The sequence below is a fragment of the Oncorhynchus tshawytscha genome, linkage group LG28 (assembly GCF_018296145.1).
Source record: "Oncorhynchus tshawytscha isolate Ot180627B linkage group LG28, Otsh_v2.0, whole genome shotgun sequence".
Lineage (NCBI taxonomy): Eukaryota > Metazoa > Chordata > Actinopteri > Salmoniformes > Salmonidae > Oncorhynchus > Oncorhynchus tshawytscha.
The window spans coordinates 17,197,836-17,224,627 of record NC_056456.1 but is presented as its reverse complement, the minus strand read 5'-3'; the positions used below and the strand labels follow the sequence as shown (position 1 = coordinate 17,224,627).

The 26,792-nt window shown below is 41.0% G+C and overlaps 1 protein-coding gene across 5 annotated transcripts in view; it reads left to right on the top strand.

Annotated features, from left to right (window-relative positions):
- Window positions 1-26,792, top strand: part of LOC112227368 (phosphatase and actin regulator 1) — an 85,656-nt gene that overhangs the window by 43,354 nt on the left and 15,510 nt on the right. For all 5 annotated transcript variants that reach the window (XM_042307826.1, XM_042307824.1, XM_042307825.1 and 2 more), the window contains exons 2-7: window positions 813-977; window positions 10,609-10,689; window positions 17,147-17,353; window positions 18,469-18,877; window positions 20,477-20,655; window positions 20,817-20,973. In XM_042307826.1, the coding sequence (XP_042163760.1) occupies window positions 813-977; window positions 10,609-10,689; window positions 17,147-17,353; window positions 18,469-18,877; window positions 20,477-20,655; window positions 20,817-20,973 (1,198 nt within the window). The remainder of the gene's footprint in view (window positions 1-812; window positions 978-10,608; window positions 10,690-17,146; window positions 17,354-18,468; window positions 18,878-20,476; window positions 20,656-20,816; window positions 20,974-26,792) is intronic.

Sequence of the window (26,792 nt, the reverse complement as noted above, 5' to 3'; positions counted from 1 at the left end):
TACCCGAGCCACTGCCTGTTCATCCCGCTATCATCCAGAAGGCAAGGTCCATACATGTTCATCAAAGCTGGGGCCGAGAGACTGAAAAACCGCTTCTATCTCAAGGCCATCCCTGTTAAATAACCATCACTAGCCAGCCTCCACCCAGTACCCTGCCCTGAACCTTAGTCATTGTCACTACCTGGCTACCACACAGTTATTCAACTGTGCACCTTAGAGGCTGCTGCCCTATTGTACATAGACATGGAACACTGGCCACTTTAATAATGGAACACTAGTCACTGCACCCGCAACTAGTCACTTTTATAGTGTTTACATACTGCTTTACTTATCTCATATGTATTTAACTCTATTTTAGTCAATGCCATTCTGACATTTCCATCCTAATATGTATATATTTCTTAATTCCATTCTTTACTTTTAGTTTTGTGTATTGTTGTGAATTGTTAGATACTACTGCACTGTTGGTGCTAGGAACACAAGCATTTCACTACACCCGCATTAACATCTGCTAAGTATGTGACCAATAAAATGTTGATTTACCAAGAGTGCACTGAGTGAATGTTTAAAAAAGATCTTGGTTCCTTTCTAAACATAGCAAGTGATTGCAAAGAGGACTTGGACCACAAAAATCTTGAAGTGAACTGGCAAGAGAGCCAAGTCCTCATTTTAAAGCCAAGGGTAGTGTGAATCCAGAGAGAATGGAGTTCTTTGGATTTTTTTGCTTCACCCCAGAGTTCACTGAAATCATTTATTTTAAAGAGGACTATAATGTGAAAACACCCTAACCCTTTTCTCCTGTGTCCCTACAGCGGAGGAGGTCGAGAGGCTGGCCGCAATGCGCTCTGAGTCCCTGGTCCCTGGCACGCACACCCCACCCATCCGCCGCCGCAGCAAGTTTGCCACTCTGGGCCGTCTCCTCAAGCCCTGGAAGTGGAGGAAGAAGAAGAGTGAGAAGTTCAGGCAGACCTCTGCAGGTAAGGGCCAAAGATGTGAGCGCTTCTTAGCTATTCTGCACACGGCCCTGGTTTGCCGCTAGCCTTGGTGTGAACTCCCCTGACAATCTGACCTCTTCCCCTGTCAATTTTACTGCCCTCGCCTGACTATCCACTGGACATGAAAAGATTGCAAGATGTCTTGGTGTTCTGAATCAGCTCCCTCACTCAGACTTTCCATTAGGTCAGTGAGGTGGAGAGCTCAACTCCTCTCTATATTTGGGTTCTTGCTCCTCCAGGCGCTACTGAAGGTTTTGATGTTACCCCGCTTCTCTGTTCCCAAGAGTTTTCTTCCCTGAAGCTGTGCTGGGTAGAACTGGATTTAATGGTGCTTTCTTTAGTGTTCACATTTCCTATTCATTCAGTTGATCATTCATCAGTCAGTGATTTTATTGAGATTGGCAATGACGTGATATGCACTTTTTTTTTTTCTTCGTTCACTTAAGGTGTTGAGGGCTTCTCTACTGTGACTGTCGCCTTCTTGCTCTTAGCTTTGAGTCTTGTTCGTATTGCTGACCCAACACTTTACTCTAGACTCGGGAACTCTGACAGTCCAATGGCTCTGAAAGCTGACACCTTGACTTCACGACTCTTCGCTCTCTTTCCGCTTTGTATGCATGGTGTCGACTGAATGTTTAAGCCCAGATTTTTTTTTTTCCTTCTCCCTCTCCTGAGTGAAATGGAGCAGCAAACTTGAACACAATTTGTTGTTGTGTTAAATCAACGATAAAGCCCAATGAACAAGACTTCTCTCGATGTAAGTATCTTTTTTAAATTTTTTTAGTCTGTATAATCTAGTCACCTTTATTTTTCCTACCGGCATATTGAGACCTACTAGCTTTTTCCATTGAACTGGCTTCTGTAAGAGCTGTTCACTTCAGTCCCTTTCTACACTGTGCCGATGTTTGTTTTCAAACACTACAGAGGACATTGTAGGTGGCTGTTTTTTTAGACGCATTTGCAACAAACTATATTTATTTTATGCTAGGATGGAGCTCTGTTTGACAAATCAGAACCAGGTTAGGTCTATATGGAGACTGCTGAGCTCATGGTTTACAGCAGTGGTCTCTGTTGTCCACTGACATTGACCACGTTTACATGCGAACCAACATCCTGTTTATTATTTGGGATACTCGAGTATTGTGTTTTTGAGTTGACTCTTATAAACCATCATATCCCGTTTTTACAATAACTCTGCTCCTATCCTGGTTATGAGTAACCTGAATGAGATACCTGGGATATGCTGATCTTAGACTGGATACTGTGGCATGTAAACATCTTATACCATTTGTTGTTGTTTTTCCATGTCTGTGCAGACTCAGTTTTGCATAGTATCACCGTATAAAGTTCAGATGGGACCATAATAGTTGGAAACATTTCATTTACAGTTTCAAGGAAAAGTATGTAAACCCTTTTGGAATTACCTGGATTTCTGCATAAATTGGTCAAAAAATGGTCTTCTGATCTTCCTCCCAAATCACAACAATATACAGTGTGCTTAAACTAATAACGTACACATTATTGTATTTTTCTTGTCTCTATTGAATACATCATTTAAACATTCGCATTGTAGGTTGGAAAAAGTATGTGAACCCCTAGGCTAATGGCTTCTCCAAAAGCTTATTGGCGTCAGGACTCCGCTAACCTGGAGTCCGATCAATGAGATGAGATTGGAGATGTTGGTTAGAGCTGCCCTGCAATATAAAAAAACAATCACAAAATTTGAGTTTGCTATTCACATGAAGCATTGCCTGAAGTGGACCATGCCTCGAACAAAAGATCTCAGAATACCTAAGATTTGCATAAAGCTGGAAAGGGTTACAAATGATCTCTAAAAGCCTTGATGTTCATCAGTCCACGGTAAGACAAATTGTCTATAAATGGAGAAAGTTCAGCACTGTTGACAAATTGTCTATAAATGGAGAAAGTTCAGCACTGTTGCTACTCTCCCTAGGAGTGGCCGTCCTGCAAAGATGACTGCAAGAGCACAGCGCAGAATGCTCAATGAGGTTAAGAAGAATCCTAGAGTGTCAGCTAAAGACTAACATAAATCTCTGGAACATGCTAACATCTGAGTCTACGATACGTAAAACACTAAAAAAGAATCATGTTCTTGGGAGGACACCACGGAAGACATCACTGTCCAAAAAAACTAAAGTCTAAAGTTTGCACGAGCACCTGGATGTTCCACAGCGCTACTGGCAAAATATTCTGTGGACAAATTAAACTAAAGTTGTTTGGAAGGAACACACAACACTGTGTGGAGAGAAAAAGGCACCGCACCGCACACCAACATCAACCTCATCCCAACTGTAAAGTATGGTGGAGGGAGCGTCATGGTTTTGGACTGCTTTGCTGCCTCAGGGCCTGGACAGCTTGCTATCATCAACAGAAATGAATTCCCAAGTTTTATCAAGACATTTTGCAGGAGAATGTAAAGGCTATGTGTCCGGCAATTGAAGCTCAACAGAAGTTTGACGCAACAGGACAACGACCCAAAACACAGTAGTAAATCAACAACATAATGGCTTCAACAGAAGAAAATACGCCTTCTGGAGTGGCCCAGTCAGTCCTGACCTCAACCTGATTTGAGATGCTGTGGCATGACCTCGAGCGGTTCACACCAGACATCCCAAGAATATTGCTGAACTGACAGTTTTGTAAAGTGGAATGGTTCAAAATTCCTCCTGAACGTTGTGCAGGTCTAATCCGCAGCTACAGGAAACGTTTGGTTGAGGTTATTGCTGCCAAAGAAAGGTCAACCAGTTAAATTAAATCCAAGGGTTCACATACTTTTTCCAACATGCACGGTGTGTTCAATAAAGACATGAAAGGTATAATTATTTGTTATTAGATTAAGCAGATTGTTAGATTAAGCAGCCTATTATAATATTAACTCCCGCAGAATGAAGTGTTTCATGCAGTAAAATTACATTTTCACTTTTCAACCACATTAAATATGCATCAAGACTAACTGAAATACTTTAAGTAACATGCTGGATAATTTTCACAGCTTTTACATTTCCTTAACTGGCCTACAAACTGCATTTGGAAAGTTTGTGTGGTAAATCTCCCCGGTCCCTAAACCTCCTCACTCTGGCAGATATGAAAGGACTTTTCTGATGTCAACTAGATTGTTGACGATGCCTTCATTCTATTGATTTATGATTTTTGGGTGAGCACGGCTTTGAGTATTCTAGAGCATTAAAGTGACAATATGTAACTTTTTGTGTGACCTGACAAAATTCACATGGAAATGTGAGTTTGAGCTCAATCATTCTACTTGGAAAGCAAGTCTAAGAAGTGGTAGAACTTTCTATGTATGCTATTTCTATGCTTCCTGTTAAGTTAAAAAAAATATATATTTTAAATCCTTTCGGTTTTGTACACCAGTTGAAACAATATTTTTGGTTATGGGTTTAGATGGTATAATGATTCTCTACACTATACTAGCTTATTTTTTTTTCACAAACTGAAATTAGGCAAACTATTCAAGTTTTTCAGCAACCAGGAAATGGCAGCGCGATTACTGCATAGTGCAACTATAAGGAATGAAAAAAGAAGCCACGTGTATCAACAGTAATTATAGCCTGCCAAATGTTGGACATTATAAGCAATGTTTTTGTTATTTAATCGCACCTCATTTAAATAAAAAAAACTTCTGTTTTATTCATGGTTACAGAGATACTCGTGAGCAGGATATCAAAGGTGTATGTAAATGGATGATCCTGAATTAGACCTTAATAACCGGGATTTGAGCAATTTTTATCTGGAATACTATGTGCATGTAAATGTGGTCGTTGATTGTGCAGAAGCTTTAAACTGAAATATTGAGCTAAGCTTAGGTTTGCTCATTGGTCAAGGGTTATCCTTGCTGAACATGACTCCTTGTTTGGCTTGGCTGTTTTTTTTCTCTTCTGGTGATTTGTTTCATGATGTTTATCATTGGGACTCTGACTACAGGCAGGAAGCAGACCAGCTGCTGGGCGTGCAGATGTTCCAGCCAGGTAATTGGATAATGTGAATGTACACAAGAGGATTATGTATTCTAGTCAGGCAGGGGTGGGGCTTTACTCATAACTCCAGGAGTGCGCTAGCAACAGTACTCTGAATACTGAGAGAACTGACAGCTGTGCCTTCTGCCCTATTCCCTGTCTGTCAGGTAGTCTAGTGATCTTATGGAACGGAACTAGAGGTTAATGGATCAGGCTTCATTCCCTGGGTGGGCGGGGCACTAATCTGACCACTCCTAGGTTTGTATTTAATGTAGCCCATTCAAAAAAAAAAGATGTATAACAATATTTTAAAGATTCCTATTATTTTGAATGCCATAAATGCAGATTATTTTGGATTCCTTTTGTTTTTCATGTTATGTAGCTAGGCCTGCTGTATGCTCCATGATGGTTGTTGGGTTTAGGCTCAGGATGGGCAGCGGTCCTCAAGCTGCATTTGAATAAATCATTAGAATAATTCCTAGCTGCCTGTTCTAAAAATTTTAAAAAGGGTAACGAAAGGTAATGCCACCAGATGCCATAACAGCCACACACTGCTTTGTCACTTGTGTACAAAAACCCTCTCTAGCTTTCCCTAAACAGATGCTTGACTCCAGATGTAAGCACCACAACATCTCTGACACGGCATGGAAGTTTTTCAGTGGTTTTGTGAGGCTAACTGGTGAGTGAATTGCCTCGCTAAAAGCCTCCCATTGCATATCCCATGCCTGGGGCTTGGTGCTGTAGAGAATGTTCTGCCTCTCCTCTATCTGGGTCAATTCACAGCAGAATAGATTTCTCTCTAAAACTAAGTGTAGCATTTGCAAGTCGATGCCAGTTTCATTTAATATGCTCCGAGACGAGTCCCTCCAATGACTTCGTAATCTGCTCATCTCGGTGCAGATCATGGGTAGTTAGTTTAGCCATGATCGCCAAGGTTTACTGTGAACGGACTGTGGAAAGAATAACTCTTGACTTCACATTGTCACTTTTTCAAGCTCTGGGTCTTAGCCAACTCGCACACTATTACTGTGGAATATAAGTTTTTAATACAGTTTCTGGAACCGAGCGACAAGCGGTGATTTTGTAGTTTTCTGTGAACACTGAATAGTTTATTTCTAAGTGTACAGTAATGTTCTTTCCGTTCCCATTTCCTAGAACCACATGTTTTGTGACAAACCTGAAGACATAGCTGGCCGAGGTTTGTTCCGAATCAGTGGAATTATTGCATAACTGCGCATATCCCATCATCGCTACGCAAGCCGTTATGTCATAAACCTTTTGGTAATTACTCCCCCCCCCTCCCCTCCCCCCCCTTTGGATCACAATTTAAATGTAATCTCAGAATGCGTTTTGACATTCTCACACACAACCCGATTTACCTTCAATATTCAGCAGCTTGGAATCATGGGAAATATTTTGTGAAGCCTGTTTACTCCTTGTCTGTTCTGATTTTATAAACTCAAATCATGCTAATCAGAGTAGCAATGTATCTGTTGTGTTAAATGTAGCGGTTTGATAGAATTTAGATGAGGCTTAATGTGAATTTTCTGTGACAAATTAAGATATATATTTAGGTTTGAGGCCTATCTAAAAAGAGAATATCATGGTGACCACCAGTCTACCAATAATCTTGGTTGTAACACCCCCCCCCCCAGCCTCACAGCAGTGTGGCAATACCTCTGTGATTTTCATTCCTGGCTGTTACAAATGTGATCTCGTGATTTGCCACAGCTGCCATTACAGAATCATTATCATTTGATTGGCCAGCTTGTGACCGACGTTGTGAATTAGACAGAGGGACGTGATTGGTGCTTTATTGAATGAGGCCATTTAGACTCAAACGGCCTGCTCCTCCCTCAGCCATATCCTTCACACACCAGGAGAGTGGAGGTATTGATCTACTCCACACACTCCCATCATTGAAACTGGCTGACTTCCTCTTGGTATAGGGTGGGAGGAAGTTTAAAAAAAAAAAAAAATTCTAACAGTGCTTTCCTACTCCTCTGCCTGACTGCTGTACTAGTATGTAGGTGGAGATCCTTCTCATGGCATTTTTATTTTTGTACAGCAGTCCAATTCTGCAAAATGGCATATTTTTGCACACTACCCAAATTCCATTTCTCCTGAGGCTCCCGTAGAGGTGACTCTTTCTGGACGGTGTAGGGATGTTTTGATCCTGTCTACTTGCCAAACCATCTCTGCGGCAGCCAACCCGTGGCTTCCAGACCATCCCCAACGAGTTTCGCTGGGTAGCCTTTGAAGTTTTGATGGTGTATTAAATATCTGGGTGTCCTGGAGGAGCTCATAATGAAACATAAGGTTACGGTAACTTTATTCAATGTGACATTTTAGAACACCTGGGTTCACTCCGACTGGCTGCACTAGAGGCTCACAACAGTTTTCTGACATTTTAAAATCAAGTTTAAGCCATTAGTTTAATCTCAAATCAAATCAAATCAAATTTTATTTGACATTTTAAAATCATGTTGTGCTTCTAGTTCCTTCCCTTTTGATACACAGTTTAAAGCCATTAGTTATAATCCACACAGTGTATAGTGACTGAGGGGGGGCTGTGAGTGATTAGACAGAGGCAAGACATGTATTACATAAGGAGGGGATTGAGGGACCAAGATGTTTTGGGGTCTAATCATTTTGGTGAACGTCCATTAGCATTGGCCCTGGCCCCTACTGTCAAGTGTTGCAGGCGGCTCCTTAGTCCACTCACATGTGCACACCACATTTGCATGCACACGTACTATACGTTTGACTACACACACACACACACACACAGAGTAATCTCACTTGAACAAGAGCTGGTGGTCTGCAGGGAGAATGTTGCGCAGTGTGCTGCTCAAGTGTTCTTGCTGATCCTCATTTCACATTCTTAATTGGTTCCTTTGCAGGGGTAGATTTTTAAGTGACAACCGTGATGCTGAACTGCCTCGGTTCAGCCCAGCGCTAGATAATGTCCCTCAACTACTGAGATCTAAATATAGAAGGGTTAGCTTTGGGATATGCCTGCTTGACATGCTCATACATAATGCATTACTTTGGGAGGTGTTGCATTGCTCTTATATTATTCTCTTTCATTATTACAAATGAGGTTAAGATCTTCATGCCTTTTGAAGAAATACCTTGAGTTGATACATTGCTTTCCAACTGAATTATGTTAGACATGAGTATTTCAACAGGCTTAACTTTAAAAAAAAAAACTCTTTTATGGGCAGTTGGGCATCGATTCATAATATTTTAGACTACGTGAAGGCTGAGTGTGTTCACATTTTTGCACCCATCCCTCGTCACCCGTGTCCCTATGGTGAATGCATGACCTCTTGGGAACATAGTGTGACACACTGTACCCATGATGACCAGAGTGCCAGTGACGTGTGTGTGTGTGTGTGTGTGTGTGTGTGTGTGTGTGTGTGTGTGTGTGCTCAGTCCCAAGTGTGCAGATCAGTGTTGGGAGCCAAGTGAACACATTATGGAAATGACCAGGGGAAAATTGCCAATATTAACTAATTGATGATGTGGGTGATCCAACATAATCCTCATGCTTGTTTCTCTAATCGTATGATTAGCTCTACAACAGGGATCACCAACTAGATTTAGCCACAGGACCATTTTTATTTAACTCAAATAAAATGCATTTAAAAAGTGGATGGTCAGGAGGCCGGAACATAATTACAAATAATTTTGTAGACTGCAAATTGAGTTCAAGAAGGCCAAACAGATAATTTTGTAGACTGCAAATTGAGTTCAAGAAGGCCAAACAGATATTTTGGACTAAAACATAATCATTTCAAACCTTGCTTAATATGTGTATATGATCATATACAGTGTCTTCAGAAAGCAGTCATACCACTTGACTTACTCCACATTTTGTTACAGCCTGGATTCAAAATGGATTCAAGTGATTTGTTTTTTTTTCTCTCACCAGTCTACACACTATCCCATAATGACAGTGAAAACATGTTTTTAGATATTTTTGAAAATGTATTGAAAATGAAATAGAAATCTAATTTACATAATTATTCACACCCCTGAATCACCTTTGGTAGCCACTACAGCTGTCTTTCTTGGTAAGTTTCTAAGTGCTTTGCACACCTGGACTGTACAATATTTGCACTTTAATTATTATTTTTTTTTTTTAAATCTTTAATTCTTCAAGCTCTGTCATAGGTTGTTGACCATTGCTAGACAGCCATTTACAAGTCTTAGCATAGATTTTCAAGCAGATTTAAGTCAAAACTGTAACTCCGGAACATTCACTGTCTTGGTAAACAACTCCAATTTAGGTTTGGCCTTGTTTTAGGTTATTGTCCTGCTGAAAGTGAATTCCTCTCCCAGTGTCTGGTGGAAGGCAGACTGAACCAGATTTTCCTCTAAGATTTTTCCTGTGCTTAGTTTCATTCTGTAAAAAAAAAATGTCCATGTAAAAAATAAAATAAAATCCACAGCCCTTAACGATTACAAGCATACCCATAACATGATGCAGCCACAACTATGCTTGTAAATATTGAGTGATTTACCCCAAACAGAACACTTTGTATTAATTTTTTTTCAGTATTACTTTAGTGCGTTGTTGCAAACAGGATGCATGTTTTGGAATATTTGTATTCTGTACAAGTATGTGGAGTAACTACAATGTTGAGCCATCACCATTAAACTCTAGCTGTTTTTAAAGTCACCATTGGCCTCATGGTGGAATCCCTGAATGGTTTTCTTCCCCTCCAGCAACTGAGTTAGGAAGGACGCCTGTATATTTGTAGTGACTGGGTGTATTGATACACCATCCAAAGTGTAATAACTTCATCATGTTCAAAGGGATATTCAATGTCTGCTTTTTTTATTTTTACCCTTCCACCAATGGGTGCCCTTTGTAAGGCATTGGACAACCTCCCTGGTCTTTGTGATTGAATCTGTTTTGAAATTCACTTCTCAACTGAGGGACCTTACAGATAATTATGTGTCTGATACAGAGGTCAAGTAGTCATTAAAAAATTGTTAAACACTATTCCACCCAGTGAGTCCATGCAACTTGTGAGTTTGTGAGTTTACTCCAGAACTTATTTAGGCTTGCCATAACAAAGGGGTTAAATCAGTATTGACTCAAGACATTTTCATCTTTTCATTTCTGAATTTCGTAAACCTTTTGAAAAACATAATTCCACTTTGACATTATGGGTTATTGTGTGTAGGCCAGTGACGACAAATGTAATCCATTATTACATTCAGGCTGGAACACAACAAAATGTAGAAGTCGTCGAGTGGTGTGAATACTTTCTGAAGGCGCTGTACCTCTATTTTGGAACAGATTTCCTCAATAAAAATCACTTGGTGCTGATTTGCATTTTTAAAAATATTTTTTATATATATATATATATATTTAAAATAAAAAAACACTTTTGTAAAAAAAAAAAAATTGCTCAGAACTTGGAGGGGGGCCAAATAGTTGGAACACCGCTTTACAACAACCTTAATCGAGGGTTACCGTGTAGGTTTGAGTGTTTTTCCATATACGAATGCTCCTGCACACACAACTGCATCTGCACCATTGATATCATTTATGTTTACATGATTTAACAATCCTCATGCTTTCTCCCATGTTTTTCCTTCAGTGTTGGAGAGGAAGATGTCGGTAAGGCAAAGCAGAGAGGAGCTGATTAAGAGAGGTGTGCTGAAGGAGATCTTTGAGAAAGGTGAGATGCTTTCCTCCCTATCAAATTTAAAAGGATCAAAAATTTGAAAGGATCAAATTAATTTAATCCTGTGCCCCTAAAATGTTTTGCTTATCAATGTTTCGTCATCCTACAGTGAATTAGTGTGTGTGTGTGATTTTATTGCATGTTCTGCTCAGCTAAATGCCAAATTGCATTACTTTCAGAAAGTCATTCAGCCACTTTCTAGTTTAAGGCTTTTTTTTCTTGACTCCTAAAGTGCATTGAAATCATTTAGTGATTTGTGTGTGTGGCCACCAGTTAGATCTCTCACTCACTCTTTGTAATTGTTTTATTTTATTTTCTTATGTTGCACCTACCCAAACATTTTTTATGATTCTTCTTACTATGTTACGAAATGTATCCAGAGTTTTTTTTTTTTTTTTGGACAAATGCTGTGAAAAGTGCATTAAATATAGAATTATATCAGTCATTCATCCATGATCCATCCATTCATTTGAATCCTTAAGGGTGCATCAATCTAAGTAACATTATAAAAATACATTTAAAAAATGGTCCCAGAAATTGGTCTTCTCAAAAACATCTGTAGCTTCCGAATGGTTTGGCCTACAAACTCGTATGACCACTCTATGGAAAGATGCTACCCTGATTACAGATAGTCCTGAATGAATCGTGATTAATGATGAGTAAGAAAGGCGCGTAAACATCATACCCCCCCCAAATAAAAATGCTAACCTCGCCTGTTTGGTAATGGCCCGCGGGTCATTTTATTTGGCCCACCAAGTTCTGAGCAAGTAAAAAAAAGTTTTACATAAGACTAAACCCCAGCGAATCCGCTCCAAGGATGTTAATTTTGGAAATCGTTTCCAAAATACTCCCACACATAATAGAGAGAGACAGTGCCTTCAAAGTATTCACACCCCTTTGCTTTTTCCACATTTTGTTGTTAGTGTGAATTTAAAGGAATTACGATAACTGGAGGTAGCATTCTTTTTGGTGGGGGGGGTGGTGGTATGATATTTGTGCGTAGAGCTGTTTTGGTGACCATATTACGCCACACCACCAGTCTCAATGTCAACAGTGAAGAGGTGACTCTGGGATGCTGACCTTCTAGGCAGAGCTCCTCTGTCCAGTGTCTGTTCTTTTGCCCAGCTTAATTTTTTATTTTTATTGGCCAGTCTGAGATATGGCTTTTCTTTACAACTCTGCCTCTAAAAGGCCAGCATCCCGGAGTTGCCTCTTCACTGTTGACGTGTTTTGCAGGTACTATTTAATGAAGCTGCCAATTGAGGACTTTGTTTCTCAAACTAGACACTAATGTACTTTTTGCTCAGTTGTGCATCGGGGCCTCCCACTCCTCTTTCTATTCTGGTTAGGGCCAGTTTGTGCTGTTCTGTGAAGGGAGTAGTACATACAGTGCCTTGCGAAAGTATTCGGCCCCCTTGAACTTTGCGACCTTTTGCCAATTCTATATAATGGTACTATTACAAACACCACCCTTTTATGATATTTAGATGACTAGTCCAACAAAAAATTCTCATGAGGCCAAAACTCAACAGCGTGCGAATGTCGGCTACTAGGCGGAATATTTTTTTGATTTAAACAAAATACAGGAAGGCTATATAGTGTCTTAATAATTATCCTCTTAAGGATCATACCCTTAAAAAAAAAAAATCACCTAAAATTACTTACCCAAATCTAATTGCCTGTAGCTCAGGACCTGAAGCAAGGATATGCATATTTTTGATACCATTTTGAAAGGAAACGCTTTTGAACTTTGTGGAAATGTGAAATTAATGTAGGACAATATAACACACATTAGATCTGTAAAAGGTGATAGAAAAAAACAACATGTTTTCTATTTTCTTTTTGTTCATTTTTGAAATGCAAGAGGCCATAATGTAGTATTGCAGTTTAGGCGCAATTTAGATTTTGCAATGTGTGTCCAAAGTTTCAGATTGATCCAGTGAAATATTGCAATACTGCACAATATGTTGGATCAAGTGTGCCCAAATGTGCCAAATTGGTCAATTGATATGTTTTCAGGTACATAACTATAGAGAACATACATGTTGTATTACCATATCATTTCTGTAAGTTTACGCACTCCCAGGAATGTCCTACACAATGGATCATCAGCTTATACATTAACTTTAACACATCTAGAGGGCTGGTCAGAGGTGGGTGTGGAGCCAGAGACAGCAGGGGTTCAAACTGTAGAGCCCAGTTCCTACATTTGAATATAAAAATAGATTTTTATCAAACCAACTATGCTACATTTTATCTCTGGGACCCTCAGGATGACAAATCAGAGCAAGATTACTGAATAAGTACATTATTTACCTTCAGAGGTGAACGTATCAAGCCAGCCCATATAAGACATGTCTATGTCCTGAAAAGATGGCTGCTAATCACATTGGTACACGTTAGCTCTACCATCCCGGTATAGGGACACCAATCACGTAGAGGTTTTAACTACAGCTGCTCTAATTTTCTCACTAAAACAGTTATTCAATTGCAAGAAGATCTAAATGCATATTCCAGGGTGTCCTGCAAAATCATCCTCTTGTCGTGTATTTGGGTATTTTAAAATGTGGTCACCCTACCAGCATGGGTGAGGGGATAAGAAATACACTGCGGGAAAGTGGCCTGCATCAGCTATTCCAGTGCATATGCTGACATGTATTTTTGCCCCTGTTCCTGCCGATTTTGATAATGGGCCATTCTAAATCCAAACTAATTTGACATAAAGGCAATATTACATTGAGAATAGTCTGATGGGTGAAAATACGATTACTTGATGAGAGAACAGTGTGTGCAGCTTGAGGCAAGGAATGGAGTGCAAGCTTTTCTTTGCGACTTTCTCAAAGTCCTATAGACTCATCATGCAGGCCAGAAGCTATATGTTTTGATTTCTAAGGTTTGCATCATTCATAACTAAAGTTGCCAAATAACTATAAATCTAGTGTATAGGACCAGTTTTTATGCTCAACATAGCCACTTCAAATGCGTTCGCATTTGCTCTGGAATGGGGAAAAATAATATTTATATTTTATTCAGCTAGGTTCAATTATTATTTTTTTGCTTATAAAATAATGGCACAGGACTTTTACACATCTTGTCTGCAAAACGAACGGGCCTATGGGATGGCGCGTAGCCAGATAGCATACAGTAGGCCAACTCATATTCTCCATATCATGTTTCATTAGACCTGCCTAAAATAAATCATGGCTTTATTGTGATGGTGTATATTAAATAGATTTTATTAGACTTAAAAATTTTTTTTTTTTAATGTAGATGTTCCAAAGGTTTGCATCAGTGCCTTGTATGTGTGGAGGACTGAAGATCCTAAAAGGTGTTTATGTTAAAGGTCAATTACCATGAGACTGCCAGTCTTTTGCATGACAATAACCGACTAACACATTTTCATTACCACCACAGCCCTATTTGTGCGTCTTAACTTTCCCACTCATCATGATTCATTCAGGACGATCCATAATCATGGTAGCATCTTTCCATAGAGGGGTCATATTAGTTTGTAGTCTAAACCTTTCGGACGCCACTTTTGCACACATTGTATATAGACTCCCCCTTTGTTTTCTACTGTGTTATTGACTTGTTAATTGTTTATTCCATGTGTAACTCTGTGTTGTCTGCTCACACTGCTATGCTTTATCTTGGCCAGGTCGCAGTTGTAAATGAGAACTTGTTCTCAACTAGCCTACCTGGTTAAATAAAGGTGAAATAAAAAAAATAAAAAAATAAAAAAGACCTTTTCAATAAAATAAATAAGTTAGTTGGCACAGGGATGGATGGGAAACTCAGTCCTTGGGAGCCAGAGTGGTGTCACACCTTTTCCCCCATCCCTAGCAAACACAGCTGCTTAAACCAATTCCATTCTAAACTGAAGATCATGATTTTAGTTGATCATTGGAGTCCGGTGTGTTAGCTAGGGCAGAAGTGTGACACCAATGAGGCTCCCTGGGACTGGAGTTGCCCATCCCTGGGTTAGAATGTCTTGGGGGTATGCTATTTGTGCATCTAACTTTCTCACTCGTCATTATTCAGGACTGTCCATAATCATGGTAGAATCCACATTAATGTAGAAGGGTTTAGATGCATTCTCATTTAAAGTAAACTTGACTCAAATGACACAAAATTAATTACAATTTCTATTGGGCACGAAATAATCTGAAACATAACAAATATATGAATGATTAAATAAAATTAAAAAATGTATAGTCTACTGTTTTCAAACTCACCCTTTGTGTTGATGGCATTTGGGAAATGGAATAAGCGAAACAGAGTCTGATCCCTCTCAAACCTTGTCCTTTTTATTGGAGCGACGGTTCCTCAAGTCTGATTTTTGCCCACGTGCTGTAGTAGGCTGACTCATTTGCATTCTAGCTTTTGTGCTCCTTTTAGGAACAACTCTCTTACCTGACAATGTGCATGAAGAAAAGTATTCTGAAACGGTCAACCAAGGAAAGTTTTTACTACTGCTCTCAAGTTAAGGTTTCAAAGGGGTATTTTCTCATCTGAGGGCCCAGATGAGGCCCCATGTGTCAGACGTCAGTCTCTCTCTACGGCTTTTCCCAGCTACACGTCCATGGGACCTCATGCTGCCAGCCTGCCACAATCGTCATTATGCAACCGTTAAATATATATATTTTTTTTTTGACATGGTGAGGAATTGGTCCTTGGGAAGCTGTCAGACTCCACTGTTTGAACATCTCTCAGAGTATCTTCACTTAACAATGAGTCATTCTTTCCTCGCCGTCGTTGCTAGCGGGAGGCGACCTCTTGATGCGAAAGGAACAAGGAGCTGTGGTGCATTTTGAGTTTCACAGCAGGATCTGATGGGCGCAAAACACGCCTGTCTAGGAGGATTGATTTGTGTGTGTGTATATACACGGTGCATTTGGAAAGTATTCAGACCCCTTAACTTTTTCCACATTTTGTTATGTTACAGCCTTGTTCTAAAATGGATTAAATAGTTATTTAAATCTACCCACAATACCCCATAATGACAATGCAAAAACAGGGTTTTAGACATTTTTGCACATTTTATAAAAAATAATAAACTGATCACATAAGGATTCAGACCATTTAATCAGTACATTGTTGACACACCTTTGGCAGAGATTTCAGCCTTGTCTTCTTTGGTATGACGCTACAAGCTTGGCACATCCTTCTCTGCACATCCTTTCAAGCTCTCAGGTTGGATGGGGAGCGTCGCTGCATAGCTATTTTCAGGTCTCTCATAGATGTTCGATCGGGTTTAGGTCCGGGCTCTGGCTGGGCACTCGGACATTCAGAGACTTGTCCCGAAGCCACTCCTGCATTGTCTTGGCTGTGTGCTTAGGGTCGTTGCCCTGTAGGAAGGTGAACCTTCGCCCCTGTCTGAGGTCCTGAGTGCTCTGGAGCAGGTTTTCATCAAGGTTCTCTCTGTACTTTCCCCCGTTCATCTTTGCTTCGATCCTGACTAGTCTCCCAGTCCCTGCCGCTGAAAAAGCTTCACACATGATGTTGCCACCACCATGCTTTACCGTGGGATGGGGCCAGGTTTCCTCCAGATGTGACGCTTGGCATTCAGACCTAAGAGTTCAATCTTCAAACTCCAAGCAGGCTGTTGTGCCTTTTACTGAGGAGTGTCTTCCATCTGGCCATTCTACCGTAAAGGCTTGATTTGGTGGAGTGCTGCAGAGATGGTTGTCCTTCCGGAAGGTTCTCCCATCTCCAGAGGAACTCTGTCAGAGTTACCATCGGGTTTTTGGTCACCTCCCTGATCAAATCCATTATTCCCTGATTGCTTGTCTGGGTGGGTCCAAACTTCTACCATTTTAAGAATGATTGAGGCCACTGTGTTCTTGGGGACCTTCAATGCTGCAGAAATGTTTTTGTACCTTTCCCCAGATCTGTGCCTCGACACAATCCTGTCTCGGAGCTCTACGGACAATTCCTTTGACCTCATGGCTTGGTTTTTGCTCTGACATGCACTGTCAACTGTGGGACCTTATACAGACAGCTGTGTGCCTTTTTCCAAATCATGTCCAATCAATTGAATTTACCACAGGTGAACTCAAGTTGTAGAAACATCTCAAGGATGCTCATGGAAACAGGATGCACCTGAGCTCAATGTTGATTGTCATAGCAAAAGGTCTGAATATTTATGTAAATGTATTTGTTTAAATTTGTTTAAAAAAAGTAATATTTGCAAACATTTCAAAAGTTTTTTGGTGTATTATGTGTAGATTGAGGAAAAAAAATATTTTATCCATTTTAGATTTAGGCTGTAATGTTACAAAATGTATAAAAAGTGAAGGGGTCTGAGTACTTTCTGTCTGCACTGTGTGTGTGTGTTTGTATTGCGCAACCATATCCTTCTCTTGAATGATGCAGCACCTAATGTCTCTTGTAGACCTTAATTTCCATTTCATCTGTACATTATGTTCATGATTTGTGTTTGTTTCTCCAGCAACCGTGGAGTTCCGATCCTCGATGGAGGGCGGAGTCTGTACTCAGGAGCCCTCTAGTATGAAGTCGTCTATGGTCCTTCCTTCAAAGAAATCTGTTGGTTTCCTCTGCAACATTCAGGACAACGCCACCAAGCCCCCCATGTACCACAAACAGCCCCCTGCGCTCCCCCCCAGACCTTTCAACAGGATTCCCAACTACAGCACAGGTAAGCGTACATACACCAGAGGCCCTGCCACTGATGCCCCTTGTTTCAGACTTATACAAACGCACTTAATGTGCCAAAAACGTAGAGCTGGGCGACATGGACAAAAATCCATATTGTTATTTGAATGATTTGATGCGAGAACAATACCTTAATGAAAGTGCACTAGTTCTTTTTATACTTTTTTTTTATTGCTCTTTAAACTACTACTAGTCTGATTTATTGTAGCCATCAATTCTCCGATTAGTAGTCACCTATATAGCAAAAGTATTTCATTTCAAACGTCACATTTCTGTCGTACAGGCTATTTATTGCAATGAACGATATTAGCAAAATGCCTACGATAAGTGGTCGGTGTAGATTTTATTTTCAAAGACAACCCCACAAATATTTGCTTATCCTCTTCAACAAAAAGAAAGTGGACTGGACAGATTCACACGCGCTTCTTGTAATGGTCTCTCCCCTGAGGATGTTGAAGGACGACCACATGTCTCCATCTAAGGCCCAGACCTGTCAGCAACGGGCACATTGGGACAAGTGTTTTATATACAGTATAATCATGTTTGGCACTCCACACATTGAATACCAAGATTAAAGATTGACTGAACTGGCAAAGGGTTTATGGTATAGAGCTCAGAGACGGAGATGCATTAAACGTTTTGTTTGGGCAGTTACGTAGTTGAATAATCCTAAACATATTGCCGGTGTGCACATGCACGCACACGGTGTCTCTGTGCAGATGGCGGATGGAGAGATTAGTGTCATTAAGTCCCAGTGTAGCCAGGTCAGCTGTACTCTGACAATCTGCCAGTCAGCTAGAAGTGGCAATAGCCTAATCTAATTCTACCTGCTCAAGTCCGGGCCTTCTAATGTACATGGTCACGTCTGTCCACTGTATCGGACTGCTGCCTGAGTCTTACAATATGGCTAAGCGCAGGTCACGTGTCCAGGAAACTCATGCATGGCCCTAATTATACTCAACAATTAGCGGCTTTGAAGAAGTAACATGTCAAAGCATATTTAGTGAAGTCAAAGTCCCTGCACTAATTCAGAAATAAGTGACCTTGACGTTTACCTGTTTCAGTCTTTTCTTTCTCTACCCATCTCTCTCTTTTCAGAATCTTGCCAGCAGATGAAGCTGTCCTGTATGCCAGGCCAGGGAGGGACGCTCTCTCCTCCGCTACCTCCCAAGAAGGTTATGATCTGTGTGCCTCAAGGGGGAATGGACAGCTCCTCCCCCTCCCCCCTCAGCACTTTCTCCCAGCAGAAGTGCCCCCCTCCACAGGGCCACCCCCAGGGCCACCCCCCCCACCATGGCCCTCTGCTGCCCTCGCAGCTCACAGCCCTGGCCAACCTCCACCAGGGCCTCCTGGGGGGTGGGAACCACCATAACCACGGGCACACCCACAACCATGGCCACAGCCACCCGCTCCAGCTGCAGTACGGATCCATGCAAGGCCACACCCCCAGCCGCATCATCGAGGAGCTCAACAAGACGCTGGCCTTCAACCTGCAGAGGCTGGAGAAGTGAGTTGTATACACCGTATTAAATACAACTGTAATTTATGTGTCTCTATGGTTGTATAGCAGGTAGAAATTAATAGTTGAGATGACACAACTTTATATAATGGGAGTTGAGTAACATCAGTTCTATTTCAAAATGAAATATGAATTATTTTTGTCCAATGCATGTTCAGTGTAGCAGGTCCAGCTGGTTTGTAGATCAGGTCACCCCTGCCTTGTGATATTGGGGTCAGGCTGCCACCATGTGGCTCTGCTGTAGATGTCTGACCCAGCTCGCCCTGTCCTACTGCTACAGCGTGGCCCACTTTGACAGCAGTCTGTGTGTGCAACATGGCACCCGGATCTCTTCCAAAGGCCAACCTGGCACAGCATGTCCTGTTCTCTACCCTACCAAACATTGGAAAAAGGAATACAGAGAAATGTATTGGTAACTTGAGCATGTCATTTCTCTATAGCTTATGTAACATTTGGTTGCCGAAATCTAAAAATGGGACAAAAAAAAGATTGATTCTTGTCAAGTTGTCAGCCATTCTTCATCGCCCCGATCTTTCAATTGAGATGAATTGAAACGGGACAGGGACAGAGCCAGTATTATCATATCGCATGTGTAGAGGGGTAGAATAGAAGCGCTAGGTACCCTTAATTATTCAGGTAGACTATGCATGCATGAGTACAATACAGCCTCACAACAGGGGGTCCTCTATCTAATATATATATATATATATATATATACTCACACACACACATCCACACATTTGTTTTACTATCCTTGTGGGGACCAAACAATTGATTCCCATTCAAAATCCCTTTTTCCCTAAACTTAAATAAACCAAACCTCTGAGCCTAAAATTGCCCTTTTCCTTGTGGGGACTGGCGAAATGTCCCCACTTGTCCTAATTTCCCTTGTTTTACTATCCTTTTGAGGACTTCTGGTCCCTACAAGGATAGTAAAAAACCCAAAACATACACACCCTTCCTCCCTGGTCCTTTGATTACTTGCTTTGCGTGTCTCGTGGTGAGCTGAACGGCCCTCAGTGGGCGCTCACAGCAGGGGCTTGTGGGTAGTCTGTGATATCTGTGTATGATATGTTGATTAAAACCCCACTCTGCAGTATGCAGCCAGTCCCTCGCATCGACAGTTTAATTGACCACTTTGTTTAATTTAACCTGAATGGTCTGTGACATGAAGGATGTGGTAAATTAGCTCATGGTATGTAGACTGTGTGGCTGTCAAACAGACTGAACTCCCATCTAGGAACCTGTGTCTCAGAAATGTGTGACTGTCTTACTAGCTCAATGGTTGCAAGTCAAGATGGACAATTTTGTGCTAATGACCATGATCAAGAAATGGCTAGCTCATAGCCTCCGTCTCACACCGAGGTGCGTCAAGGTAATTCCAGCAAGACTTCAATTTCTCAGATGACTTCCACAGGAGATGGGAATGAGTCAACCACTTGTAGAGTCATGGTCATAATGACTCTATAGCGCATTGCATTTCTATAGCAACCATTAGATTCCCACGGGAACATGGGAAAGTGGTAGATGGGCGAGATTACTATGAAGAAGATTATATCCATCATTATGACTCTCTTCTCCCTGCAGTAATGCAATGCATTCTGGTCAGTGTAGTCTGCTGGACAGAAGCCAGGTGCCCTCTGTGGTCATCGACGAGGACAACAAGGAGAACATGCCCAACGAGTCCGACTACGAGGACCTACCCTGCATGTACAAAGATGAGGATGAATATGATGACGAGGATGATGATGATTCGCTCTTTACAAGTAAGGGGTTCATACACACACACACACACACACACACACACAGATCAAATTGTCCCCTAAGCCACAGATGTTTTGTATTTTCTTTTAACTAGTGGCGTCTCTGCACTATAGGTACCCTGCTCTCGTCATTTCTTTGTTTAACTCCTGTTGTCTTTGTGTAGGTACCCTGGCTCTGAAGGTGTTGAGGAAGGACTCTCTGGCCGTCAAGCTGAGTAATCGTCCATCTAAGAGTGAGCTGGAGGAGAAGAACATCCTGCCAATGCAGACTGACGAGGAGAGGCTGGAGTCCAGGCAGCAGATAGGCACCAAGCTCACACGGTGAGGGAGCGAGGGCACACAGACTGCCCAGGCACAACTCTCATAACGAGATGGACCAGAGTCTTCTCAGTAGTGCAATTATCAGCCACAGACGGTTAGTGACTAAAACACACTTGATTGTGTTTCTGTAAATAGAGAGCCTTGCCCGCTTTATATGTTAAATATCTTCATCACCCTTAATGTAGCGCTAGACTAAGTATGCCTCTTGTCTGCAGCAGTGAAGACGGGCAGCTCTGTGTTTTGAAAGGCGTGTCCATTTCTACTCTATGAGCTGTCAGGAAACTGTTTAACAATAAATATGGCACTTTGGCCCACTGGGAAAATGGTCTGACATCCCTTCTAACATAACTTGCTATGACTCATCTCAAACATTTTTTAATTTTTTTAAAAATTCTTCTTCCGTCTTTTTTTTTTTTTTTGAAAGATAAAAACCTGCCGTCTCATTTAGAGGGGCGCTGAGAAATGAGCTGACGTCATTTCAGCAATGCATAATCTCGGCCTCTCTGTTCGCTCTCCCTCTATTCTTCCCACGGCCTGCCATCCTCCCTCGCTCACTGAATCACCACTGTGATATGTGTCAAGCCATTACAACCCCACTCCTCCACACTCTCTCTGTGCCGAGACGGAACACGGTGGTTACACACACACACACACACAACGCAGCAGTAACACCCTCCCTCGCTTCATCTTTCATTTGAAACATTGCAATAATACAGATGGATTCTTTTTAATCCAAGGAGAAAATAACATGGCCGTGCCGGCAGACAGAGGCTGTCTTAAGGCCCACTGTTATCATTAGGGCTTCCCTAATGATTTTATGGTTTTGAATCTACCATCACCGAACAGGATGCTGGACCGAACTGTTCAGTTTGGACCGAACCGAACCTGCGAGTGGGGAAACAATGAGATGGTAGTGAATAAAAGGCTGGACGGAATGGAAAGGGGGGTAGAAGAGCGAGGAATGTGAGGAGAAGAGAGGGAACACTATGGTTTGATGTGAAAGAGAAGAGGCCGTACTCTGCTACTAATCCCTGCTGTGATTGGCACACGGTGTGGTGTTAGCAGAAGGCCTTGTTGTTATGTGGCAAGCAGCCGCAAGCGGAGAAGGAAAACGGAGTAAACTCTAAAAATGGACGTTACACAGAGTGGAATGGATCTCTTGCGATATGGATATTGCACGTGTCATTACATAACAACGTGAATTCCATTGAATTGTGCAGCCCTAGCGCTACCTTTGAGCAGGGGTCTCCCCCCCACCTTTTATTTAACCAAGTAGGACAGTTGAGAACAAGTTCTCATTTACAACTGCGACCTGGTCAAGATAAAGCAAAGCAGTGCGACAACCACACAGAGTTACACATAAACAAACCTACAGTCAATAACACAAAAGAAAAACTATGTACAGTGTGTGCAAATGTAGAAGAGTAGGGAGGTAAATGGGCCATAGAGGCAAAATAATACAAATCTAGCATTAACACTGGAGTGATAGATGTGCAGATGATGATGTGCAAGTAGAGATACTGGGGTGCAAAATAGCAAGAGGATAAATGACAATATGGGGATGAGGTCGGGTGTGCTATTTACAGATTGGCTGTGTACTGTACATATGGGTACAGTGATCGGTAAGCTGCTCTGGTAGCTGATGCTTAATCATGGCTCTGGTCAAAAGTAGTGCACTATATAAGGAATAGGGTGCCATTTGGGACGCACACAGCATCAACTCCCAATTTCATGCTATTTTCCACATGCATTGTGCTCCTCTGTAGCAGGTCTCTTTGGCCAGTATAAATGGATGGCTCTAATCCTGGAGGAGGTCTTTATGACCTTCTCTTCTCTCATCTTATCTCTTTATTCTGACGGAGATGAGGGAAGATGTGGTAGACGGCATAATATAGGGTTGTTGATATTTTTTATTTCATGAATACTGAAATATCCTACTCCAGTAGATGTACTGCTAGATATTTTATACAAGTATAAGTAAAACTACTGGTGTGTAAAATTATTTGAGTAATAATTTGTCCGTTAAAGTAATTTAGTTAATAAAAATGAAAGAATGTACCTTATAGCTAATTTCGCTACGGCAACACATGATCTTTTCCATGCAATACATTGAAAAAGAAAGCAGAAATGAATGTACAGTATGAATTAAGTACATTTATTGTTTGAGTAGCAGCAAGGCACTTGCTGCATCTGTATATTTAAAAAAGAAGAGATTTGTCCATACTAATTGAAAATAAATTAAACATTGCAAAGCAATTAAAATGTGTTGATGAATTTAAGAAATACATTATTTTGAATTTAAAATAAATCATTCACTCTATATTCCTTCCCTTGCGCTCAAATTCACAAAAGTCCAAATGGAGTAGTGCCAGGGCACACTGGACATACCTAAAGAATTTGATGTTAAATTAGCTCTGAATGCAACAATGGAACATCATGGAAATACTCAATTGTGAGCCAACCTCCCTGAAATACAGAAGGGGCTATAGATGTTGCATTAGATCGATCAATTATATACAGGCTACATGTAGAGAGGAGAGTTCGTCTCAGCTCCCAAAAATTTGACCCCGGACCTGACTTCATATTTAAAGAGGTGGACCCGAACTCAAGAACAATAAGACCTGAACTCTACCGGGCCCGATGACACTCAGACCTGACCCCTATTCTAACAAGTCCCTGTCTAGACTCGACCCAAAATTGATTATCAGCTCTTCTGAGTAACAAACAGGTCTTTATATGTTGGCTAGGCTTTCATTTAACTTAAAATAAATATGCTATAGACTATGCAGAGCCGTGGTTAGGTCCACTCTATCAGCTGTAGTTACATGGACCCGATGACAATCAAATATGACCAGACTCGGACCAAAGGAAAAGTTATTTTTATTTTGGACCTGGTTGGGTCTCGGGGGTTCGGGTGGACACGTGAAGAGCACTAGGTACAGAGTACATTAGGTTATGTAGTGTTCCTTGAGCAACAACAAGGCGTTACAGTATGTCCTAAGGCCTTCATTTCTCTCTGAACTTGCTATTCAGTTTCAGCAGGAGCTGATTGTCAAACTGAATCGAGTCTATCCTGGTTCGCTTTGCAGTGAAGACCAGTTCAACATAGCTAAAAAGACACTCACAGATGGTAGAGGCAGGCAGAGCTGTGTTCAGTTTGAGGGACAACTTCTTTTAGATATGGAAAGGAATGCAGCAAGTCCATCCTGTCTGAAACACAGGCAAAGTACCCATCCAGCTCCCCTGTACCTTGTGACCTTTTTGGCATTGGTGATGAGAAGAAATCCTCTTCATCAGATGAATGTCTCTTGCTCTTTCGTCTACTGTTAATGTGTCAAGATTATGCTTCAGGTAGACCACAAGATCTTCAGTTCCTTGGCAATTTCTCGCATGGAATAGCCTTCATTTCTCAGAACAAGAGTAGACTGACGGGTTTCAGAAGAAAGGTCTTTATTTCTGGACATTTTGATTCTGTAATTGAACCCACAAACGCTCCAGATACTCAACTATTCTAAAGAAGGCCAGTTTTATTGCTTCTTTAATTAGCACAACCGTTTTCAGCTGTGCTAACGTAATTGCAAAAGGGTTTTCTAATGTTCAATTAGCCTTTTAAAATAATAAACTTGGATTAGCTAACACATCGTGCCATTGGAACACAGGCTTGATAGGCCCATTATCAGCAACTATGTAGATATTCCATTTAAAAAAATCAGCCGTTTCCAGCTACAATTGTCATTTACAATGTCTACACTGTATTTCTGATAAATTTGTTATTTTAATGGACAAGAATTGAGCTTTTCTTTTAAAAATAAGGACATTTCTAAGTGACCCCCTAACTTTTGAACGGTAGTGTAAGGTCCCTCAGTCAGGCAGTGAATTTCAAACACTGATTCAACCACGAAGACTAGGGGGTTTTTCCAATGTCTTGTAAAGAAGTGCAACTGTAGGTAAATGGGGGAGAAAAAAAAATAAAGCAGATATTAAATATCCTTTTGAGCATGAAGTTATTAATTACACTTTGGATGGTGTATCAATACACTCAGTCACTACACAGATGAAGGTGCCCTTCCTAACTCAGTTTCTGGAAGAGGAAGGTAACCGCTCAGGGATTTCACCATGAGGCCTAGTGTAACTTTTTAAAACCATTTCATAAATGAATGGCTGTGATTGGAGGAAACTGAGGATGGTTCAACAACATTGTAGTTACTCCACAATCTGACACAATTGACAGAGTGAAAAAATGAAGCCTGTGCCGAATAAAAATGTTCTGACATGTATCCTGTTTGCAACAAGACACTGACGTAATACTGCAAAAAAAATGTTTTGTCCTGAATACAAAGTGTTTCAGGCAAATACATTACATTACTGAGCACCACTCTCCATATTTTCAAGCATAGTGGTGGCTGCGTCATAGTATAGGTGTGCTTGTAATCGTAAAGGACTGGGGAGATTTTCAGGATAAAATAGAAACTGAATGGAGCTACTGTAAGCACAGCCAAAATTCTCGCAGAAAATGTGGTTGTTTGCTTTCCACCAGACACTGGCAGATGACTTCACCTTTCAGCTGGACAATAACCTAAAATAAAAAGCCAAATCTACACAAGTGTCTTACCAAGAAGACCGTGAATGTTCCTGAGTGGTGAGTTAGTTTAGACTTAAATCTACTTAACTCTTATTGCAAGACCTGAAAAAGGTTGTCTAGCAATGATCGACAACCAATTAGACAGAGCTTGAAGAATTTTGAAAAGAGTAATGGGCAAATATTACACAATCCAGGTGTGGAAAGCGCTTCGAGACTTACCCAGAAAGACTCACAGCTGTAATCGGTGCAAAATGTGCTTCTACAAAGTATTGACTCGGGTGTGAATACTTGTATTATGTAAATGGAGTACATTTGCAAAAACATGTTTTCACTGTCATTATGAGATGGTGTTTGGCTCAATTGAATCCATTTTGAGTTTCGGCTGTAAAACAACAAAATGTGGAATAAGTCAAGGGTTATGAATACTTTCTGAAGGCTCTATCTTGCCTCTACAATGTTTCCTCAGGTTTGAAGCAGAGTTTAAATAAATATATATATATATATATTGTGTGTGTGTGAAGCTGCCACGGTTCATCATCCTGAGTTGCATTTCATCACCTCTCCTGTGCTTGAAGGAGAACTGGTCAGGCTCCATCGTTTCCACACACACCGCTTTGATAAAAAACGTTCCTTTCTTTCACTATACGTCTTGAAATAAACCAAGTTATTTTTCAAAATCTTCTGTCATCGTTCAGTTTGTATACACAGCTCGATTTGATTGGCCTGTATTGGCATGATGCGTGAAATTTGACATTATTTTTTGGGTGGTGGGGGGGCTCCGAGGGGCTCTCAAACTTTCCATGCCCTCGTGATCTACTTTAATGGCTGGCCTACAGAATTCTACATATATTACATGACAAACTATGTGGACATCTGCTCGTCTAACAACTCATTCCCAAATCACCAACCCCCCTTTTGCTGCTTTAACTGCCTCCACTCTTTTAGGAAGGCCTTCCACTAGATGTTGGAACATTGCTGCTTGCTTCTTGCTTCTATTCTACCGCAAGAGCATTAGTGAGGTCGGCACTGATGTTGATTAGTCCTGGCTCGCAGTTGGTGTTCCAATTCATCCCAAAGGTGTTCAATAAAGTTGAGGTCACAGTTCTGTGCAAGCCAGTCAAGTTCTTCCACACCAATCGTGATACAGATTTCTGTATGGACCTTGCTTTGTGCATGGGGGCATTGTCATACTGAAACAGGAAAGGGCCTTCTCCAAATTGTTGCCACAAAGTGGAAG